Genomic DNA, 25,230 nt, shown 5'->3' on the forward strand with positions numbered 1-25,230 from the left:
GTTACATTAAATGTGCATTTTGCGTATGTAAAGAACTGAATGACAAGCCATAAGGTCAGAGGAAGGAGAAGCCACCTTCACGACATCAGTGAAGGTGGGTAACCAGGGAGAGGTTTAAAACTGGAGAAAAAGATTTGATTGAAGGAAATAGAAACCAGAAAACAGACAACTTCAGCAAGAATGAAGTCAGGGAAGAAGCAAGACGTTAACTGATTAGGAAAATCCAGAAAGTAAGTGACAGCTCATAAGGTTTCCAAGAAAATGTGAGTCTTTGTGCCCAGTGCATGGAAGTGGGAGACCAAGGAAATGTTACCACTCATATGTTAAGAACGTCTATTCAGGGACTTCCCTGGTGGCGCAATGGTTAATAATCCGCCTGCCAATTCAGGGGACAGGGGTTTGAGCCCTGGTCAGGGAAGATCCCACATGCTGCAGAGCATCTAAGCCTGTGCACCACAACTAGTGGGCTTGCACTCTAGAGCCCACGAGCCACAACTACTGAGCCCGAGCGCCACAACTACGCCTAGAGCCCGTGCTCCTCAACAAGAGAAGCTACCACAATGAGAAGTCTACGCACTGCCACGAAGAGCAGCCCCCGCTCGCCGCAACTAGAGATAGTCCGCGCACAGCAACGAAGACCCAACGCAGCCAAAATAAGTAAATAAATAAATTTATTTTTTTTAAAAAGTAAAAACAAACAGCTTATTTTTTTTTTTTAAGTTATTAACCTGAGTCAAATAGCACTGAGCAATGAGATTCTGGTTTATCTAATAACCTATCTAGAAATGACTTCCTTCCCTGAGATCAACTCACTTTATACATTAAATAATGTTTGCACCCTAACATGCTAACTAACCCTGCCTTCAACTGCAGTCACCCTATGAGAAATAAAAGTAAAAACTAAGATAACTGCACTCCTCTCCTCTCTCCTATTTTACCTCACCTCATCCTGTTCCTGCTGGTAGTGTACTGAGGGATAGAAATGGAAGTTATCCCTGAGTGAAAGCTGGGAAACTTTTTGTTTGGACCACTTAAAACTTATTTTAACACACTTACCAACATCTCCATAAACATACAGGCCCCTTGGAGGTTTGCTCCTTGAAAAAAGCTGCAAATTAAGAACAAATTATAAATCTCCAACATGGAAATAATCGAATATCATCATATACATAGTGTTCCTAACCGTGCTATATATACAGGACTGAAATGGGCTACTGCACACAGTAAGTACAAAAAACTTGATATAAAAGGCTATGAAGGGCTTCCCTGGTGGCGCAGTGGTTGAGAATCTGCCTGCCAATGCCGGGGACACGGGTTCGAGCCCTGGTCTGGGAAGATCCCACATGCCGCGGAGCAACTAGGCCCGTGAGCCACAATTACTGAGCCTGCGCATCTGGAGCCTGTGCTCCGCAACAAGAGAGGCCGCGATAGTGAGAGGCCTGCGCACCGCGATGAAGAGTGGCCCCCGCTTGCCGCAACTGGAGAAAGCCCTCGCACAGAAACGAAGATCCAACACAGCCATAAATAAGTAAAATAAATAAATTAATTAATTAATTAATTAATAAAAAAAAAAAAAAGGCTATGAAGCCCCACTTAGGTTTTAATATAGGAGGCAAGAATCATAGTAGCTCAGAGCAAGGCTCTGAAGTCACACAACTTAAGTTTACATCCACTTCACAATTTACTAACCATGTAATCTTCCCCCTCTTTCCCAAATGGGCTCCCCAAACAATGACAGCCTAGCTCATTCCCAGCAAGCAAGAGATCAGAAGACTTCTTCTAAAGAAAGTGAATGGTTTCCAGAAATAAAGGCCCAAAGGCACCTAGTGTGGGTTTCTCCCAAAGAAAGAACTGGGTCCCTATCAGATCACCTTACAGTAAAGCATACTAGTCAACAAACCTCTTAAGATGGAGCCTTCAATCAGCTCATTAGTATCTGAAAAGACTCTAAAACGAATTGACAGCCAAGAATCAATAGAAATTTGAAAAAACACCCCAAAAACTCCCATTATGAAAGTTGGAGACCACAGCAAATATACAGGGGGCAAAAAACTCCAAGGAAACAGAGACTACACACACAGCAAAAGGAAACTTCAAAATAAAACTGTAACCAATATAATTAATATGCTGAGGAAAATAAAAGAAGTTATTAAAACTATAAAGCAGGAACAAAATGCAATTTTTAAAAGGAATATTAAGAACAAAAGAGAGTACTTTGAAATTTAACATATGGTAGCAGAAACAAAATTCCAGAAAAGGGATTAGAAGATAAGCTTGAGGAAATGTTAAAGAAATACAATAAACAATAACAATGAAAGATGTAAAATATAAGAAAATTACAGGATTAATTCAGGAGGTCCAATATCTGACCAAAAGGAATTCCAGAAAGAGAAAATAGAGAAAAAAGAGAGGAGGAAATTACCTAAGATTTTTCTCAGATCTGAAGGACGAAATTTCAAGATTGGGAGGACAGAATAAGTGTCCAACACAATGAGGGAAATAAGACCCATACCAAGTCACAATCCTGAAATTTCAGACACCAGGGATATAAAGGAAATCCTACAAATGTCCAAGGTGGCAGTGGGGTGGGCATTCAGGGGGAAAGGTGGTGGGGGGCGGGTGGCTGGAGACAGGTCACAAACAACCGATAAAAACTTGAATAAAGTTTGAGGGACAGTGATTTCCAATCTAATCCATCCAATCTATCCATCAAGTGTGAAAATGGGAAACTGACATTCCATACATACAGGCTCTCAAAAAACCCTACCCAACAGAAATAGGAACACCTAGGCTCCATGAAACACAGAGGATCCTGGGGAGAATGCCCTGGTAAGACGGAGGGCTGCTCTCTAGAACCACAGTGGCACAAGCAGGACAAGAAAGCAATCAAGTCCAGACCAAAACAGGAGGATGGAGGCCTCAAAGGAAGAAACAAAATGGAATTTCTCTTTGCCTGATATTATTATCAACCCAAATTACCTTCCTGAATTTTGCTCCACTTAGAAGAGTAACCTTCAAACTCTATGACAGTTCCTAGACACCTGTGCAAAAACCAAGGTGAGCCAGAGCTGAGAGAGTTCAGAAAGGGTAAAAGCAGAAAGAAGCGAAGGTTATGCCACTTAGCACCAACCAGAGCAGTCAATATTTTGACAGAGAACATTTTCAAGAGCTAGACTTCAGGATCCACTACCTAATGCTTTTGTTTTTTAATCTGTGGATTCACTCCAGCATGCCTCAGAAACCTCTCTCGCTTTCCTGTCCCTCAGCTTTCTCTATAAATCCAGCCTCTGACTCCAGCACGCCCCTTCCAAAAGAACCTTCACCCATGGTTTAGGCAAAAGGACCTTCTTTGCTTTGATTCTGCCAGGTGGATGCCTTCCCTGTGTTCCTCTGCACATTAACTCTCCATCTATTCTTAAATCTCAACTGAAAACAGATGCCACTCCTGCCAAAACCTCTTAATTTGTCTTGTTGTAATATCTTATATGAACCATTCTTGTACATTGGTTATTCTATTTTCAATTTGCCAGAAGAAAAGCATCATGCTCCTCAATAACTTTAGAACAGCTTCAAATTAGAAAACTTAAATACAACCTAATAATCTCTAAGTATATTCTATGTATTAGAAATCTTTTGAAAGCAACTTTTTGCATAAGGTAACTGGAAATGTTATAGCAATTCTTCACATCACATTTTGTAGAAACAGTCCGGGATCTAGTCATGATATAATCAACATATGCTGAATCAATGAAGTTCAAGCCAAAAATTTAACAAAGATGGGGGGAAATGATGACATGGGAAGAGCTCAATGCTGCTAAAAAAAAAAAAAAAAAAAATCACTTGGGCCTATCTTCTGTTTTACCCAAACTCAACGTATTTTTGAAAGAGCACTTTGGCAAATATTATAGTACATTATCTATTACATATATAATTTATATTATATTATATTTTATGGCAATATTTAGAAGATGATAAAGAGATATGGTTATAGAGTGTCAAAGGAAAAGATTCTCAAACATCTGAGATCACAAATATCTTTTCTGGCATAAATACTGTTTAAGAAGCAGATTTTACTCCAAATAAATTGATAAACACAATGGATACTCCTCTAACAATAAATGTTAGACATCACCTATCTAAACTATGTTATATAAACACCAAGTATTTTCACTTGGAGAGGCAGGTTAGTTTTCTCCTCATAAAATTTCAGTCTTCCAAAAATTATTGAAATTATTTCAAAGGATTAAAAAATCTATATTTTAAGGGGAAAATCAGAGGATTGAATGGAGAACAGTAAGACTATTTAGAAGGCTGTAAAATGGGTCCTAAAGAAGTTTTTTAATTCTTTATTCATAGTGGTCAATTCAGGGAGAGTTAGGTTCACACAGTTTTCTTCAAAATAACTACACAGGCACCCACATAATTTACATGCTCCTAATTTACATTTTCTCACAATTTACCATATTTTTCAGGTCCATTAAATTTCCTTTCCCAATGTTTTAATTTCCTGTAATGTGTTCCTATGTCTCCGAGCACTCCACCCTGGCATAGTTCCTGGGTGCTGGGGTTCTACATGTGCTCCCATCCTCCACAAGCCTCTTCATCCTGCTCTCTACCCTAGGGGGCAAACTTGCTGGCTGGCTGCTAGCTGGGTTCAGCCCCTGGGAGGCACTACTTGCAGGAGATAGGAAGGAGGGGGTGGAGAGAAATCCGGGTCATTCTCTCCCGTTGCTTCCCTGCTTCAGTGCTGTGTCTCTAGCAGAGCTGCATCCCTCTAGAATCATTAGGTCCTCATGCCACAGCTACAGCTCTCTGCAGGCTCCTCCTTCACTCCTCCATCCTTTGTTTGCTGCCTTAGGCCTGCCCTGCCCATGACTAAGTCATCTCTTGATTCAGTCTTCAAAGTGCTGTGAACAGTTTCCTGACAGAACTCTGATACACGCCCAACCTCTAAAATACACACATTTAACACTAACTAGACAAAGACTTGAAGATCTGAACATGAATAAGTTTCTCCAGTGACCGGTTGTAAGATTTGTCATGTTACTTATATCTTAGGGAATTTGTGAAGTAGGATGATGACACCTTCTCTAATGTGTTTCTGATAAGGATCCAGTGATACTGTATTACAGATTGTGCAGATGGTAAGCTTAAGGATGATGTTGGAAGACCGTGGAAAGCTATCACCTACCTCCACTAAGCATAAAAGATATAAGGAAATAGTATTAGAGTTGAACTCAAAAGATCTGGGTACAAATTCTGGTTTGGCTACTTATTAGCTATGTGACTCTGGGTAAGCCACATCAGCTCTACAACCAGCCATTTCCTTATCTGTTGGGTGCAGGACACAGCACTGGGGAGTTCCCACTCACTGCCCACCTCTGCACACCTAATCACAAGGCCCACTCACTCATGCTGAAGACTGTAAACTTCATGTACTGATACCTGCTTCTATCCAAACCTATGGACCACGAAGAAGAAACATCGCACCCTTTGACACACCCTTCTCAAAGATCTGAACAACATTAATGTACACTTAAAGCTATTTTATATCCATACAAACTCTACCAAACAAATCAAGAATACATTCAAGAACATGGAGCACATTTTCAAATACTGTGCATATTCCAAGCCATAAAGGAAACCTCAATAAACTCCAAAGAATCACTGTACTCCAACCAAAATGGAATAAAGTTAGAAATAAATGATGGAAGGATAGCTAAAAATAGAAAAACCTCATACTAAGATATTGACTTTTGCTCACATTCCCTCACGTCCACCCAGACTTCTGGGATTGCAATTTCATATAGGAAGTTGAAGGAGGTCCAACCCAACGCCTTCTGTTTTCTCTTTATAAAGATGTAGACGTCTGCTGAAAGTGATAGGGGAAGTGTAGTTCAGCTTGAAGGGAGCTAAGAAGGCTCTAGAGAATCGTTACAGAGAAGAGTGAACTAACCAGCGAAACAGATTTGTTGACAAAATGGAGGGGCACGCCTCAGGGCTTTCAGATTGTTCTCAACAATCTTCTATACCTGTGCAGTAGCCATGTCCTTTAGGTGAGAATGATCCCACTCCCAGCTCTATCCTCTACAACTGGATGAGGGGTTCAAGGGTGAGCTTATGACTAAATTCAGTCAAGCAGAGTTCTGTTGTTCAACTCTAGGTGAAAGAGAAGCTCTAGTCTTCTGGGCAGTATGCTGTGTAGATGTGATGCTAGTTTCCTACTTTGAGATAAGCCAAGCTGAACACAAAGCCAAAATAATCAAGAGGGCAAGATCAAGAAGATCTCCAAGTAAGTAATGGAGTCAGGGGCCTAATACACTGCACCTGAAGCATACTTATCCTTGGACTTCTACATGAGCCAATGATTACTCGTATTATTTAACCTAGTTTTAGTTGGGTTTTCTGTTATGCACAACTGAAAGCATTCTAAGTGATGTCATAATATATTTTACTAGGCCATATTAATGGTTTGATATAAGTATTTATAAAAGTATCTGAAAGTATCTATTCTCAAGAGAGAGCTATAGTAATCAAAACAGTATGGTATTGGTATTAAAACAGACACACAGATCAATGGAACAGAACAGAGAGCCCAGAAATAAATCCACACATATATGATTAATTAATTTATATCAAAGGAGCCAAGGGTATACAAAGGAGCCAAGGTCAAAGGAGCCAAGGGTATATAAAGGAGCCAAGATTCAAGGATAGTTTCTTCAATAAACGGTGTTGGGAAAACTGGACAGCCACATGAAAAAAAAATGAAACTGGACCACTACTTATACACAAAAACCAACTCAAAATGGATTATAGACTTGAACATAAGACCTGAAACCATAAAACTCCTAAAAGAAAACACAGGTGGTGAGCTGCTTGACACTGGTCTTAGCAATGACTTTTTGGATTTGATATCAAAAGCAAAGGCAACAAAAGCAAAAATAAACAAATGGGACCTTATCAAACTAAAAAGCAAAAGAAACAATCAACAAAATGGAAAGGCAACCTACCAAATGAGAAAAAATATTTTCAAATCATATGTGATAAAGGGTTAGTATCTAAAATACACAAAGAACTCATACAACTCAACAGCAAGAAAACAATCCAATTAAAAGACGGTCAGAAAATCTGAACAGACATTCTTTCCAAAGAAGTCATACACATGGCTAAAAGGCATGTGAAAAGATGCTCAACGTCACTAATCATCAGGAAATGAAATCAAAACCACAACGAGATATCATCTCACATCTGTTAGAATGGCTATTACCAAAAAAACAAGAAATTAGTGTTGGTGAGGATGTGGAGAAAGGGAACCCTCATGCACTGTTGGTAGGAATGTAAATTGGTGCAGCCACTATGGAAAACAGTATGGAGGTTCCTCAAAAAGTTAAAAATAGAACTACCATATGATCTAGCAATTCCACTTCTGGAAATTTATCCAAATGAAAACACTAGCTCAAAAAGATATATCTGCAACTCCTTTTTCATTGCAGCATCATTTACAATAGCCAAAACATGGAAACAACTTAAGTGTTATACACACACACAACGTAAATTATTCAACCATTAAAAAAGAAAGAAATCCACATTTGTGACAACACTGATGGACACTGAGGGCATTACGCTATGAGAAATAAATCAGACAGAGAAAGACAACGTGTGAACTCATATGTGGAATCTAAAAAAACAAAAAAACTAAACTGATAGGTATCTAGTCAAGAGAGCATGTCAAGTTTAGGAGACTTACTATAATAAGTATTACAATACTATATACTAAATCAAAAGGGAGGATAATAAGAAAAGCAGCTGTCAGAAAAATATCATTAAAAATTTTTTAAATGATATGAATAAACTGCCAATTGTCCAATAAAGAAATGTGCTGATGTCACAAGTGTTTGGGGTCCTAGTTGTTATGCATTTAGCGATACACTTCAAACCACTAAATTTAGTAAAAATTTATGATTTGAATTTTATATACATAAAAGCCCACTTCCACACAGAGAATCTTTTGAACGTGAGGATTATATTTTTTAAAGTAAATATCTGATAATTATTCTATCAAAATTTTATTAGACAAAGTCAAATGTAAAGCATGATTACTGGATTCAAACACACACACAGTTAAAAGAACATTTGGGGGACAACTGAAGAAACCTGAATATGGGCTTCATATTTAGGAATGCCAGATAAAATACAGGATGCCAGTTAAATTTGAATTTCACACTGATATCAAATAATTTTTTAGTACATGTATGTCCCAAATATCACATGGTACATATATATACTAAAAAACTATTCATTATTTATCTGAAATTCATGTTTATCTGGACATCCTGTATTTTTGTTTGCTAAATCGGGTGGCCCTATTTTAGATATCACTACATCAATGTTAAGTTTCTTGGGTGTGATAATGGTAATATAGTTATTCAGGAAAAGGTCCTTGTTAGGAGATACATAATGATGTTTTTAGAGGTCAAGTGTTATGATATTACAACTTACTTTCAGATGATTAAAGAAAAAATATTGAGAGAGAAAGAGAGAAAAAGAAAACAAATGTGGCAAAATGTTAACCATTAGTGGTTTTAAGTGTACTGTTGAAATTTTTCAAAATAAAAAGTTGCGAAAAACAAAACAGAATTTGGTAAGGTGATTAATTACTGTATTACTTTTACTTTTGAACTAAGTCTAAAATTATTCTAAAAATATCTACATATTTGCATTTTAGACAATTGCTTTCAAAACTATTCCTTTAACTTCTGCAAAGTAAACATTTGCCATCCATCATTCCAAATATTTTGATTTAATCATTCTAACTTTATCCTTTGTTCCTTATGATATTAAAATTCTAGCATTAACAATAATCCAAGGTGATTCTCATCAAAGTTATAAATTAAAACAGCATGTCCTCCACCTTTCTGGGTTACTGTCTACCTGCTAGTCAAGTATAATTTCCATTAGGACAATTAGATAATAAGGGTGATGCTTTAAAATAAAGAGTTGGTTTCAATTTGTTTAAAATGCAGGAATGCTCCTTTTCCTGTTTCTCCCTACTCCCCTCACCATTCCATTACTAACTCCTAAAATGATAGAGACAGTGATTCCAGCTGGAATACTGAGCATAATTACATCTTTTAAAAACAAGCATTATATTATTCTCAACATAGACCACTGTTTAATAAAAGTAGATCACTTCAGGTTTCTAAGAAGATCATTAAAACTAAAAAACTGAACCATATGTTAGCACCCACAAATTCTCTTTAAATGAAAATCTTTTTTGAAATACCATCAGTTGATTTGCAAAAGAACCCTTGTAACCTAAAGTACACCAATTTGTTCAGTTTACTAGTATAATTAAGCCTTTTAAGCACCTAAATAACAAGTGTGGGGGCAGAGTTTAAACCTCTACAACTAGCATAAAAATGGCTCAATTTCTGATTATAACAGAATTTGGAGATGCAAATGACTTTTTACTGTTGCATGCACTCAAGCAACAAGCATTTCTAAGTGCCTATGTGTGTCAGTGGGAGACAAATGACAGGAGGCAATTTCTTCAGCAAATCCTTCCAGTTCACTCACTCCTAACTGATATTCGAATTCTGGACTAGCTTAGGAGAAGATAAGCTAGGTGTGACCTACTCCAGTCCACCACTTGTTCAGAGGGATGTCCAGGACTTAAGCATAATTCTCAAACCTACCTGGAGTTTATCAGAAGAAGGATGTGGAAAATATTCCTCAGTCTGAACCTAGTTGAGGTTCTGAATTTGAGGGATTAAAGTGGCCTTCCAGGCTTCTCCTGGATTTTCAAAGAACTGACACTATGGAGGAAATGAGAACACAAACATGTCCACAGAGAAGCAAGTGAATATAAAATCTCACAGAGGGCTTCCCTGGTGGCGCAGTGGTTAAGAATCCGCCTGCCAATGCAGGAGACACGGGTTTGAGCCCTGGTCTGGGAAGATCCCACATGCCGTGGAGCAACTAAGCCCGTGTGCCACAACTACTGAGCCTGCACTCTAGAGCCCGCAAGCCACAACTACTGAGCCCATGTGCCACAACTACTGAAGCCTGTGTGCCTAGAGCCCATGCTCCGCAACAAGAGAAGCCACGACAATGAGAAGCCCACGCACAGCAACGAAGAGTAGCCCCTGCTCACCGCAACTAGAGAAAGCCCGTGCACAGCAACGAAGACCCAACGCAACCAATAAATAAATTAATTAATTAATTTTTTAAAAAAACAAAAAAACTCACAGAGACACCTATGCTCTCACACAGACGTATTGATAGGCTCACAGCCACCAGGACAACTGCCTTCAGAGTCAGCAGAGAATTATTTTGTGAATCTTCAGTGATTGCTTTGTTATTCATTCAAATCTTCATGTTTTTTTGATTTATTCCAGAAACATGGATTGAGCATTGATCACCTACTTTGTACCAGGCAGTGAGCTAAGTTCTGCAGACCTACAAGATCCAGAAAACAATGACATGGTATTTACTAAAGGAGCATGTGGTCACCAGGTGGGCCATGTGAGATGGTCTACAGTAAAAAGATGGGGGCACAGGCAGCCTTAACAAAGACCCAAAGGCAAGAGAAGGCCCCAGTCTTGTCTAACAATCTTCAAGTAGCTTGTCGTAGCTGCTGCTTTTATTGCCAGCAGAGAACAAAGACAGATGAGGCTGGCAAGAGGCAGGGACCAGGCAGGCTCTCAAGGACCCTATAGAACATGCTAATGAGTTTGTACTTTCTCTGGAGGGCACTGAGAAGCCTTAAGCAGGAGAATGGTCCAATCAGATTATCCGTTAGAAAAATCATTATTGATACAGTGTGGAGAATGCATTGAATGGGAGGAAACTGGAGGAAAAGACAACACTACCTATTACCTGCTCTGCTGACAAGCCACCCTTGCCAGGTGGAAGTGTGGTTCAGGGAGAAATACTTGTGGGGGCTTTTTGTGGTTCATCAGGGCAAAGGTAACTGAAGGCAGCTCTGTGGTGGTCTTCACTGCCATGAAGGGACTATGGATTACCTTGGAGCTTCATGCTTCTCCTGGAGAAGCTGTACATGGCTGTGGCAGTGTGGCCTGAAATGTGTGTTCAGTGTTCAGGTCCTAATATCTGCACATCTCCATTGGAGATGATGGCATGGATTGGAATTGCTCAGTTTTTCTTTATAGTTCTCTTGTTTCCAAATAGAGGTTTTCACTCAGTTAAAAACCAATTATAGGGACTTCCCTCATGGTCCAGTGGGTAAGACTCCGTGCTCCCAATGCAGGGGGCCTGGGTTCGATCCCTGGTCCGGGAACTAGATCCCACATGTGTGCTGCAACTAAGAGTTCACATGCCACAACCAAAAAGTCCGCATGCCGCAACTGAAGATCCCACATGCTGCTACTAAGACCCGGTGCAGCCAAAATAAATAAATAAATAAACAAAAAAAACTGTATAAAGCAAAATCAGAATTACTATTCAACTTAAAAAAACTAATTGAAGGCAAATATCTAACTCCTGAAAAGTTTAATATTGTTAAAAGACAATATAGCTTCTTAGAGTTATCCTTAAGAGATGCCAACTTCATAGAGAATCTTTAGGAACAGCAAATGTGGAGGCAACTGGTGAAGAACTCCAAGCTTCAGGCTTAAATAGATTTATGGAAAAACAACTGAAAAAAAAATCTAAACAATTTAGAACTAGATTAATTGACTGGTAACTTTATAAGGAGAATGAAATCACTAGAACAGAAATCAAAATCTACCACATCCTATGGCTTTTCCAAATAAAGCAATGCCCTTCACCAAAGGGTCGGCCTATATCTGAAAAGAGGTCTTTCCACTGCCCTTTACTCAGATTCTCACCCTTACCAGCATGCTTTCCTCCCTACTTCTTCCTCCATGTCCTTGTTGCCAGTGGATCCAAGTGAACAAGCCTTAAAATAGATACCTGTTTCCCTTCTTCATAAATATTTTCTGCCAAGGGATTTTTCTAGTCTCCTGTCTATCCATCCTGATTTTCCTCTCTTATGTGCTGGATTTCCCCCCACCATTCCCACATCCTGAAAAGAATAAAGAATTATCTTTAGGGTTGATTCAGTCTTCACACAAGCCTACTATTGAACATTCTGAATCTGAGAAGAAACTTGAGACCTTTTTTTTTCTTTGTCTCTCTTCAAATGTAATTTTGATTTCTCAATTTTAGTTTCAAAAACTGCTGTTATTTAAGTGATACACTTTTGCACAAGTGGAAGCTTTATAGAATAATAATTCTCAGAAATGTTTTATAAAGTTTATTCAAATATTAATCTTGAGTGCATTATTTACATTTTATTATTCTCTTTAAATAGTAAATATTGAATTTAATTTGATTAACAGTCCATTATTATAGGAATAATACTGAATTTATGTAATACTGAAACTGTTACATGACCAATTCAGAAACTGGACACATTTGAAATAGCAAAGCCATTCTATATACCAGAGCAGCAACCTATTTTAAGACAAATGTGAAAGTAACTTGAATATATTTTTAATTGATATATTTTTTTAACATGTGAAAAAGGAATTTTAAACATAGTTATATTGATCCTTCTTAGAGGCAAATAGTTAATACATATAAACTTAAATATATAAATTTGTTGCATATATATACATTTTAAATTTATTTATTTTTTAATTTATTTATTTTTTTGTTTTTGAGTTGGGTCTTTGTTGCTGTCTGCGAGCTTTCTCTAACTGCGGCGAGCCGCGGCTACTCTTCGTCGTGGTGCGCAGGCTTCTCACTGCGGTGGCTTCTCTTGTTGCGGAGCACGGGCTCTAGGCATACGGGCTTCAGTAGTTGTGGCATGCGTGCTCAGTAGTTGTGGCTCGCGGGCTCTAGAGCACAGGCTCAGTAGCTGTGGCGCACGGGCTTAGTTGCTCCGCGGTGTGTGGGATCTTCCTGGCCCAGGGCTTGAAGCCGTGTCCCCTGCATTGGCAGGCAGATTCTTAACTGCTGCGCCACCAGGGAAGCCCAGCATATATTTTTTATGGGATTTATGTTGTTAATTTTGATGTATACCCTTAGAAACTTGTCCTTCAAGAGTAAAGGAATAGTAATTTGATTCATAAAATTTCTTTATGAGAAACAGAATTAGAAGTCTCAAGTGAAGCAATAATATGGAATAAAATAAATTTAAATCCTTTTATTTAGAGTGGGTTTTCAAAGACTGTCCCCATATGCATTTATACCCATCTGAATTTTTGTACTTAATTCACTGAGTTATAAACAGCTGTTTATGACCATTTCTTCCACTGAATAAGGTATCACTGAAATAACAAAATGTTAACCTTAATTAACACCTGTATCCTTGGCTCCATGGAGCCTAGTACATAGTGAGGACCAACTCTTCTTGTTGTTGTTGAACTGAATTTATAAATGATAATTCAGGGCATTCTGATAAACAAAGAGATACATTTTCTAGTTAGGCATGATAAATTTTTCTGTAAAATGAAAAATCATTTGCTTTTTCCAGCTACACAATAGAACTTCTTTCCCCAGTGCTCACCCTGAAGATGCATTAATCTCCTAAAGGACAAGAAGACACTTGGTTAATTATTTCCCCAGTATGTAAAATGGACACATTACCTGGAAAAGACAAACTCTGCTGAACATGGGGTAAGATTAAGTCCAATGTACATAGAACTCAGAAACATCTGGCATTCATGAAAAAGATTTAAGGCCAAGAAAACTCAGCTCATGAGATTTCAGAAAGAGGAAAGAAGTTTCATTGCTAAAAACCTCTTACTAAGATATTCCTTATGTCTTGTTGAGTACTTTTTGAGCTAATAATACCCCTTCCTCACTCAGTCTATTTGTAAGAAGCAAATGCTGAACTAGTAGAGTCTAGAATTATATTATCAGGAAAAGTTATAATTTCCTCAAAATTATTTTCTTAAATCAACTAACCTGTTGAAATATCTCACAGTTACACTTAAAAATACTTTTATTATGGAATATTATAAACATGCTAAATTGGAGAAAATATTGAATACCTGGTTACCTGCCACTCAGCTTTATCAACTCTTTATATTTTGAAAAATTTATTCCAAAATTTAATAACACATTAGATAGAGTTGAAGCCCCCCCTTTGTGCCCTTCTTGCTCAGAGTTAACAATCCTGATTTTGAAGTTTATCATCCCAACATTCCATTTTAAAAAATACGTTCTGATTTACTTATCTATTTTTGTGGCATCTGCTAGTTATCACCCCAAAACAGACTCTTCTTTGTCCATTTTTCTACTAAGTTGATTTTTTTTTCTATTTTTGGTAGGAGTTCTTTATATATTCTAGATACATATAGTCAATTATTATAGTCAATCTATTAGTCAATTATTTTTGATGCAAATATTTTCTCCCCGTCTGTGGTCCGCCTTTTCACCTTTCTATGGTGCTTATTGTTGACTAGAAGTTTTAAATTTTAGTAGAGTCAAGTGTATCCAACTTTACCTTTATAATTTAAACTTTCATATCTTGTATAAGAGAGTCTTCCTTTTCCCAGGTTCACAAAGATAATCCTCTATATTTTCTTCAAGAAGTTCTAAAGTTTCACTTTAAACTTAGAACACTGACTCTATGGAATTTATGTTTATGTTCAGAGAGGTAGGTACCTAATTTTATTTTACTTTTCACAAAGATCATCAATTGTCTCATCCCTGTTTACTGACTAGACCATCTTTCTTCCACTGATTTTCAGTGTCAACTCAATGGTATATCCAGTCTCCATGTATGTTCTAGACTTTCTACTTTGTTCCATTTGTCTGTTTGTCTATATAATAAATTAGTGAATAGTTCTTTTGACTAGAGGCAGGTATACATAAAGGGAAGTAATGGAAAATCAGATTGGAAAGCTAGACTAGGTAGAGTTCCAACAGAACCTTGAATACTATTAATGGTCTCCCACCAGCCCTCAAATCTAGTCAGGAAGCAGTCATCCATCTACAGCAGGGGTCGGCAAATTACGGCCTATAGGCTAAATCCAGTCTGACATCTGTTTTTCTAAATAAATATTTATCAGAATACATTTATTTTTGTATTATCCATGGCTACTCTGACTACAATGGCAGAACTGAATAGCTATGACAGAGATCATATGGCCCCCTAACCCTAAAAGATTTCCTACATGGTCCTTTACAGAAAATATTTGCCAACCCCTGATCTAGAGACCTGACCAAAATCTCAGCATAGATTCCATGGCTCTAATGCCTCCTTATGGCCTACATAATTCTGCTGCCATAACCAAAGTAGTCAGTTTTGGCGGACAATGACAGATAAAATTCTTATCTCAGACATTATAAAATAGGGCTATACCCCTTTTCTTTAAATTTATTTTAAGGAATTTATAAAAGACATTCTCATCTGGCAAGGGGGTCGGGGGGGAGAACTGGGTGAAGGTGGTCAAAAAGTACAAACTTCTAGTTGTAAGATAAATAACAGGGATGTAATGTACAACATGATTAATATAATTAACACTCATGTATGTTATATGTGAAAGTTGTTAGGAGTTCTAAGAGTTCCTAAGAGTTCTCATCACAAGAAAAAAGTATTTTTTTCTTTCTCTTTTATTTTGTATCTACAGGAGATGACAGATATTCACTTGACTTATGTGGTAATCATTTCATGATGCATGTAAGTCAAATCAGCATGCTCTATACCTTAATTATACAGTGCTATATATCAAATATATCTCAATAAAACTGGAAGAAAAAACGCAAAAAAAAAAAAGACATTCTCATCTACATTGACGGCATAATTTTACCTTCAGAACCATGACAAAACTTAAAATGTAATTGCATACATTTGTTAATTATTCTGGAGACTGAAGCAGGCCCATTAAACTCTCTGAAATTTCAGACTTTAAATGAGTCTTTGGCATGTGTTAGTTCTCAAAAAACAATGCAGTTTGACTCACTTCCTTACAAATAATGCCGTCATTGGGTTAGGACGTAATCTTTTGTTTCGGCTTTCATAAAAATTTGATACAAGAAAATATTCATTTAAAAATATTTCTGGTCTTTAATAAAGCTGTAGCTATAGATGTCTATTTCATACTCAATGTTGCTTATGATGTTCTGAAGGATAAATTACCAGGAAACAGGGAGGCTTTACCTAAATCACACTGCTCAACCTACTTCACCTATAGGAAATGCCAATTCTAAGAAGAGGAACGGAGAGTATAAATGCTCACTTCCTTAGCTGGGGGAGAGAAGGGAGGAACTGAGGAAAAACCAGCAAACTGCCTAGTCTTGGATAAATAACTGAAGGGACCCAGACAATAGGCCTCCTGCATCTCCTGAGAGAAAATTCCACAGCCCAGCATTCCAGGTATCCTGTTCATGGTCTCCAGATGCTAGAAGCCAGATCACAGAAAGCACCAAGACCTTAGATTAGCCGGATTCAAGGCAGCGCAGGTCGTCTCTACCTGCTATATGCATTGTTCTTGGCAGAGTGAGGAGAGGTATCCAAATGAAAGACCATAGGTTGTAAAAGGAAGTTTGAAATAATAATTTCTCATTAGGGAAAAGCAAAATTATTTTGTGAAGAGCAGGAGAAAAGGAAAAAGAATTTTGTTCCCCGCTCCTCTTCCCAATTCCCAGGTCTCTCTGGCTATGGTTTCTCCTCCCCAGAGATGAAAAAACCTGGCTGCCTGTATACACCTGATTAATGGAAACAGAGATTTTCAGAGTAGCTCCACACTCTTTAATTCTCTCCCTCAATGACTCTAGAAATGCTTGATTTGGCTGTGTAAAAGTAATTCTAGTTATAGTGATTTACATGAACTACTTACTTACCATTTATGCCTAATTACTTCACAGCGCAATAACAATTATGCATACATTAAATGTGTCAGATTAACCTGGCTGTAAGTTTTATTTGATAACAAAAGTAAAGTGTTCATAAACGCTTATTCTTCATAGTTTGTTGCTCATATAGCATAGTCATCTGCTCATAACTTTGTCAAATTTTTACTAGAGAAAACATTTTTATGTAGGTAGGTGAAAGCAGCCTAATAGTCTGCCACCAATTTTTTCTCACTGACTAATAATTCTGGCATTTTGTGAAGAAGGTGCATTTTATTCTAACATTATGTCTTACCCTTACAGAAAGTTTCTTAGGAGTACAATTTTTTTTTTAAAAGTCCACCAAAATGAATATTTAAACATCTGCATCAAAAACAAAATCAAATGCCCATATATGCTAACTGAAATAAGTCAGACAAAGACAATACTGTATGTTCTCACTTACACGCAGAATTTTTAAAAAGCCTAATTCATAGGATGGTGGTTACCAAGGGCTGTGGGGTAGGGGAAATGGTGAAATACTGGTCAAAGGGTACAAACTCTCAGCTATAATATGAATAAGTTCTGGGAATCGTGGTGACTATAATTAACAATACAGTATTATATAATATACTTGAAAGTTGTTAAAAGAGTAGATCTTAAATGTTTTTACCACAAAGAGAAACAGTAATTATGTGAAGGGATATAGGTGTTAACTAACTTTATTATGGTAATCATTTTGCATTGTATACAGGTATCAAATCATCACATTGCACACCTTAAACTTACATATGTTATCTGTCAATAATATCTCAATAAAGCTGGAGGAAAAAATCAAATGTCCATGAAATTATAAACCCAATTTACCAAAATCAAGAACTCTACATACTAACAAAGTTCTACTGCTGGAAAACCTAACAGTCCAAAGTTTCCTTCTCTGATAATCAGCGTATCAGTCTTTATTTTTAGAAGAAGTAGGTCTGTGGCACCTTTAGAATCTTCAAAACTAAAGCTTTTATATATGTTTTATTCAAATTACATTTGATATTTGGGTCTTTTTCAATGTTTGAAAAACAATGATTTGGTGGGCTTAAGAAACTACAGGACAAATACTATCATAAAGAGATGTCGATCCATTTACTAAACATTCATTCACATATGCATTGGGATTTAACAAATATAAGCTTTCATTAGACACATTTGAAACTACCTGACTTGTCACATTTCCTCCTTACATAAGAATTACCCAATAAAACCAGGGCCTCTAGATAGAAGGGACTGCATTTACTTACTGCTAAATAGCTATCTATTTACTAGGCAAATCCAGCATAGCCAATTTACAAATCAAAGGTGGAAGTATGGGAAAATACCCTTAAGAAGAGCCAAATAATAATTTTAAAGAAAAAAACCAGGTTGTTGAATTGGCAACCAGATAAGTTAATTTAAGGAATATTTTATTAAGGAATGGAAGTTCACCAACCCCTGTAAGATGAGCCCTAGGGATGATACAGAGTGGGGAGGAGGAAAAGGACTGTATTTCCAAAAGGGAGAGGGCTAGAAAGGGAATAAGATACAACAGTCATGAGAGAAATTTAACTTTCAGATAACAAAAAAAATCTGGTAAGTAAAACATCTTGTTTCCTGGCTATGACATGTAACAAAGTTGTTATTTTATTTGGAAGACCTCCTGTATTGCAAACTATAATTAGGTATGCAGTACCTAAGCAATCTGTATTTTCCAAACTTTTTCCTTCTTGACTCACCCATAAACTTTTGGAAACACAGGAAAAAGAGAAAAGGTTGGCCACCAAAAGGGATAAGTCATCATCATTTCCCATAACCACTGTTCTGGATTAGCTAACACACTCTGGCTCCCACACTCACAGTCCACTTCTGAGGGAAACCGCCCTGCTCACGGGAGCCCTGGATGGCACCTTATACAGAGATCCAATCTTTGTGCTGACTAGCAGCCTCTGGAAAACTGGTGTGAAAGCTCTGCCCAAACAGGGATGAAGTGTTTGGGTGGACTGTTAGATTTTTACTCAGGAATTTAAACCACGGATACAGGAAAAGAACTGAGAAGCTGGTAGAATGAACAGAAGTGGGTAAGGGCATGGGGAAAAGGAACAAAGAGTAAGCAGATTATGTGAATGGCAGGGTTCTGGAGAATCAATGGGTACCTCCTACTACAAGTCATCAAAGCTTTCGGAGCCGCTGACACTGCTGAAAGCTGGCACAGGCTCTGTGAGGCCTGGCTGAGTGATGGAGATGCCCTTCATTGCTATTTTCTTATGTAATCTTATTCTACATCTCCATTTCTCTCTGAAACCTAAATAATTCTCTATTCCTTTTAACCAAAAGATGTTAACACAATGGCAGGCTTTTCCTTATATAAAAATAAAACTATTTCATTACACTCTGAAGTGCTTTTTAAAAAGTAAAATTACTTTCAGTAGGGTTTTTAAATAAAGTACTACTAACATATTGTTATACAATACCTTTCTTATAAAGATCTTATAATAAAAGAATATTTGTGTAGGGGGGTGGGGGGAGGAGGTTTGGTCAGTCAGTTAAAGGAAAAGTAGTTTCTTAGTTTGAACAATATTCTAACTCTTATAACTATTAATACCCCTCATGATTTGAGGATGACACCACTGATGACAATGGCTTCTACAGCAGGATAAGGAATGGGAGTTTTCCTGGTGTCTCAGAATTTCACCAAAAACTCAAAGCTGAGGACAAGGGGAGACAGGTCCCCCTACACACTAAAGAGAGGCACTAATTGTATCCATGCAGGAATTACTTAAAAAGAGAAAAGAAAAAAGTCAAAAAACAGCCCTAAAACCAAAGTAATCAAAGCAGAAAGTTGTTAGCTGGGTAAAGAATTCTGTGGCATTTCCCCCAGATGAATTTCATGCCAAGTGCAGGGGGTCCCCAAGAGAAACATCCAAGGAGATTAGCATTAAGGAAAAAATGGGCTGGATACTCATTTAGGTGAGAAAATCTACAGACAGCTACCAAAGCAGGGTGTGAAAGAATTCATGGAAGAACTTGACACGTGTCCCCAGGAGTATAGGGGTGCACAGGACAAAGACAGACACTGGTGCTTGCTTCTTATATCTGCAGAAGTCCAAGGGCAGGAGACTGACTGAAGCTGCCCATGCAGAAGGGGTTGGAGAAATGAGATGTGATACTTCCTGTGGCCTAAGTAGGTGCCATAAAGGTGACCTGGTTAGCGCTGTCCTGAAAGGACCCCCCTAAGAAGGCTAAGTGCAAGGGCAAGGCCATCTCAGCCCCACGTAGTGGTGTGAGGTGTTCCATTAAGAGTCATAAGAGGTCAGTCACAGAGTGGAGCAGCAGGGAGGTCCTCATGGGAGTCCTGAAGAATCCACCCAGTGCCCCCCACAGAAAGCTAGCATGTCAGCATCTACCACACAGAAGGGCCTTAACTGGTCACTTAAGACTCTGCTGTTTCACTCTAATCTTCTATCCCCCTCATTCTGACCCTAGAGAAGCCAAGCGAGCAGAGAGAGGAGAAGAAGAGAGAGAAGAACAAGCCACTCCCTCTTCTCTGCTGCTGATCCTGGGCCAGGCCTAACCTAGAGGGAGGGAGAAGCTTTGAAATGCACACAAGTTTTCCCTTTGACTGGTATTTAGGGTCTTTTTTTTTAAATACCTCAATATGAAGCTATTTGAATCCCCCTGAAGGTGAAAGAAAGCTATGGAACATCAAGAGGTCAGAAATGGGGATCCAACAGAGCTTGTTTAAAGGAACTGGTAGGAAATTTTCATGCTCTTTCATCATTGTACCCAACTGCATTTAATCCATTTTTAAAATGCTTACATTTTTAACTGTTCAATCTTTAATGTCACACAAACCTTACCTTAGAAAAAAGGCCTTCTGCCTCTATACTGTATCCTTTAAGGTCCTCATGTAATTCCTGCAAACACTGTATGACTCTTCTTTGATGTTCATCGTCCTTTAGCTCACGAGCTTTGATCAGAAAGTCATAGTGGTCCAGTGGTCCATGGCAAACAGCTAAAGCTTTTGAATAAACCTCTGTAGCAGCAGTTGGAGACATACTCTTGGCTGTCTGAACTGTATAGGCTATAAACAAAAATATATATATAATTTTAGACTTTCTGAAATGAAGATATTTCATAGTGCTCTACATTATTTCTTAATGGCCACATTAAAACTTTTAACCAGTTATAATTATATATATTTGAGCCGTTGTTGTAAATATCACTTTGATGAAAATAATAATATAAAACACATTTTGTAACATAAACATATTTATAAATGTCTCAGTTTAATAAACCCCAAACTCATAAGCTATCACTACAACCCCTCTTCCAGGAAAAATGGAATGTCTGCTTTGCCTCCACTCCAATGAATGAGCCACCTGGGTTCATCACATCCTTCCTCACAGCAGGGGTGGTACCTTTCTTTACATTAGGCCTAAATCTGGTTCTTCAGTACAAAGACGGAGACTTAGACACTAGTCACGAAGGGTTTTCTACCGCCTCTTTATTCGCTGTCTAAAACAACACAGCATTCGGATGTTGCCACATTGAATTCAGCCCACTGCCTGCCAGACTCCTTCCCTTTTCCATCACCTTTAGGTTGAACACAAAGAGTTGAGACACAACAGAGTGTCTGTTCCAAAGCAGGGAGGTGCGATAATCCTTTTTTTAGCTTCTTGGGGAAGAAAACTGATTGTCTGTGGTAAGGTCCGGTTATAACTCCATTCCTTATCCAGGGCAGGTTTAGTGAGCAGCAAACTGGCACATTTTTAGACAAAGATTTTACAAGGGTATTCTGCCATTGTTTCTCTTGTTTCATTGAATACCATGTTTCCTTTGTTTCAATAATATGGAAAATACTTAATTTAGGAAAAAATTTAACAGTCACAACATTATTTCCATCATTTTCTAAAAAAGGCAAAAAAAAAAATCCTTAAATATACCATGACTGTTGGGGATAGGGCAGAGCTATCCTCTAATAACTGTTCTCCCTTTCTGAATAAAGGTTTTAGCTGGGTACAAGGCTGCCTAGTGAAATATTCCATATCCTGGCCTCTCTGGCAGCCAGGATGGTCATGTGAACAATGGGATGTAAGCTGAAATGTGTGCAGCTCCGCTCTGGAGCACTTAAAGGGAAAGGGCGAATCCCACTCCTCCCCTTCCCTTCCCTCCCTCTGACTGGAAAGAAAGTGCCATGACTGCAGCTGGAAGAGCCAACCTGGCAAGGAGAGGCGCACAGAATGCTGAGCAAAGCAGAGCAAAGTTCCCTAACAATACTGAGCTGCCAAACCAGCTCTGGACCACCTGCCTGGATTTTTATGTAAAATAAATGTCTATCTTGCTTTTCAAGCAGTGTATTTTAGGGTCTCTTTGTTACGGAGGCCTAAATTGTACCCTAACTAATACAGGGGGCTTACAGCCTACAAAAGAGAACTGGACTAAGGGTCTCCTGGAACCCTAGGCCTCATAGGACCAAGAACAAGGCTTGGGTTCATGTTGAAGCTGGAGGCATAGGTTGAGAGTTCCATAAAGGTTTCCAGCAATTTGAGATGTTTACCAGACTGGTATAAGAAACATATTTGCCCTTGGTCCACAGTCCCTAGTACAGAGCTCATAAAACTCTTGGAATTTCCTAAGTGATAGAGTGTTTTCTGTTTATCATAATGAGCCTCTTTCCATCCCACATATGCTAATGAACTCAGGGTAGGGCCCCAAGATAACCTCAGGACATGGCTGGTCCCCAGAAAGACCAAGTGTTTAGAAAGTTGGAACTTTCAGCCCCACCCACCAACCTGGGAGGGCAGGGGAGGCTGGAGATTAAATTCTATAAACACCTTTTTTTTTTTGTATTTGAATACTCAAAGCAGCAGCTTTACTTATAATATTTAACAGCTGGAATGAACCCAAATGTCCATCAGTTGGTGAACGGCTTAACGATGGTATATCCACACAATGGAATATTACTCAGAAGTAAAAAGGATTAAACTACTGATAAATATAACAATGTAGATGAATCTTAAAAGTATTACGCTAATTGAAAAAAGCCAGAAGCAAAATTCAATTTTATATGATTACAGTATACGAAGTTCTAGAAAAAGCAAAACTTTTCTACTGAAAGAAAGCAAATCAGTGGTTTCTAGAACCCAGGAATAAGGTTATGGGATTGGTAGCAAAGGGGTAGGAGCAAATTTTAGGGGTGATGGAGATATTCTATATCATGATTATGATGGTGGTTACATGACTGTATACATTTGTCATAACTCATTGAATTGTTCACCTAAAATCAATGAATGTTATTTGTATACAAATTGTACTTCAATAAAGGTTTCACAGGAAAAAGGGAAACATTGGGCTATAGATGCGGTTTTACAAGTTAGCTTTTAAAAATTATAGGGCTTCCCTGGTGGCACAGTGGTTAAGAATCTGCCTGCCAATGAAGGGGACACGGGTTTGAGCCCTGGTCCGGGAAGATCTCACATGCTGCGGAGCAACTAAGCCCATGCGCCACAACTACTGAGCCTGTGCTCTAGAACCCACGAGCCACAACTACTGAGCATGCGTGCCACAACTAGTGAAGCCCTCACGCCTAGAGCTCATGTTCCGCAACAAGAGAAGCCACCGCAGTGAGAAGCCCGTGCACCACAACAAAGAGTAGTCCCCGCTCGCCACAACTAGAGAAAGCCTGCACGCAGCAACAAAGAGCCAACTCAGCCAAAAATTAATTAATTATTTAAGTAATTTTAAAAAATTGTATGTTTACATGCTTCTATAAACACTCTTGAACAATAAGATATGGAGAGCTTCCAGGATGGTGAAAACATCAAGGTGCCAGGAAGGTGACATACCCAGAGAGGGCACGGAAGCTCCACATCCCTGCTCCCATCCCTTGCCCTGTGCATCTCTTCCATTTGTCTGTTCCTGAGTTCTATGTACCCTTTATAATAAACTGATAAACATAAGTAAAGTGTTTTTTCTGAGTTCTATGACCATTACTAGTAAATTATCAAATTTAGCGAAGTATCAACCCCCTAAATTTGTAGTCAGACATGCGGAAGTGTGAGTAGCTTGGGCAGCCCATTTGCAGCTGGCCTCTGAAGTGGGGCCACTTTTGTGGGATTGGCCCTTTAACTTGGGGGATCCGATCCTACCTCCAGGTAGATCGTGCCAGAACTGAATTGACAGGTACCCATTAGTGTTGGAGGATTTGAGAATCTCACAACCAGGGAAAATGCTCTTTTCCACTCCCTGGAATCAACCAAGTAAGAAACCTAAGATAATACTAATTTCCTTCTCCTCCATCCCACAAACCCTTTCCCCAGCCCTCAACCAGGTCCTCAGGCAATCAATCATCAGTGCTATTCAATTTTACGTCCTAAATACTCTCTAATCCATTCCCTCCTCCCATCTTCACACAACCACTCCAGCTGGGCCTCTTATTGTCTCTGGCTTGGCCTCCCTGCTTCTGATCACCTCCTGCCTCACATTTACCATGACCACACCACAATCTCTAAAAATATCTTCCATCAACTACAGGGATGATCTTACTAAAATCTCAATGTGATTTTATCAATATTTCGCTTAAAATTCATCTCATTGTTTAAAGGCGTGGTTTTCTTTTTTTTTTTTTTTTTTTTAAGGGAAACAGTTTTTTTTTTTGGCTGTGCCAGGTCTTAGTTGCAGCACGCAGGATCTTTAGTTGCGGCATGTGAACTCTTAGTTGCGGCATGTGGGATCTAGTTCCCTGACCAGGGATCGAACCCGGACCCCCTGCACTGGGAGCACAGAGTCTTAGCCACTGGGCCACCAAGGAAGTCCCTAAAGGAGTGGTTTTCAAATGCAATTTTAACAGCAGCACCTTTTTCTATACAAAACTTTCCATCGGATCCCAAATTTATTTAAGAGAAAAGAAGAGGGGGTAACAAAGTCCTGACCTCTTCACATCTCCCTCATTCCCACGCCCATACCAGCCCATTTCCAAAGCAGCCCCTAAGGCCACTTCTCCACCTTACAGGATCACATTAAGTAAGAATAGTGTGCAGCAAAGAGTTAACACAGCAGGCCCGAGACTATGGTCCTTAGCAATGCCTGCTTGCAAAAATGGGCCCTTGACTGGGAACTTGGGTTCCCATCATTCCCAGAAATGGTAAGAGTGACTCACTGTGCCTAAATGTTTGTATCGTATACAAACAATGTGATTTATGCTGAACACCTAGTTTCCTTCTATAAGTCTGTAATTTTGGCACATGCTAGGCAGAGGGTGCCTTCGTAACCACCGCTCAGCTCTAGGCATTGAGCCTATAATGAGCTTCCCTAATAGACATTTCACACCTGTTGTCACAGTAAGTTGCTGGAAGAATTAAGCATGTTCTGTTTGACTCTCCTGGGAGAAGACGCTTG

At 38.6% G+C, this 25,230-nt stretch overlaps 1 protein-coding gene across 2 annotated transcripts in view; it reads right to left on the reverse strand.

The window, feature by feature from the left end:
- The window catches only part of AFG1L (AFG1 like ATPase), a 201,586-nt gene that overhangs the window by 149,894 nt on the left and 26,462 nt on the right, over positions 1–25,230 (reverse strand). For both annotated transcript variants that reach the window (XM_036872274.1, XM_036872273.1), the window contains exons 2-3: positions 20,691–20,914; positions 1,057–1,108 (exon numbers count right to left, since the gene is read on the reverse strand). In XM_036872274.1, the coding sequence (XP_036728169.1) occupies positions 1,057–1,108; positions 20,691–20,914 (276 nt within the window). The remainder of the gene's footprint in view (positions 1–1,056; positions 1,109–20,690; positions 20,915–25,230) is intronic.

The sequence above is a fragment of the Balaenoptera musculus genome, chromosome 12 (genome assembly GCF_009873245.2).
Source record: "Balaenoptera musculus isolate JJ_BM4_2016_0621 chromosome 12, mBalMus1.pri.v3, whole genome shotgun sequence".
NCBI lineage: Eukaryota > Metazoa > Chordata > Mammalia > Artiodactyla > Balaenopteridae > Balaenoptera > Balaenoptera musculus.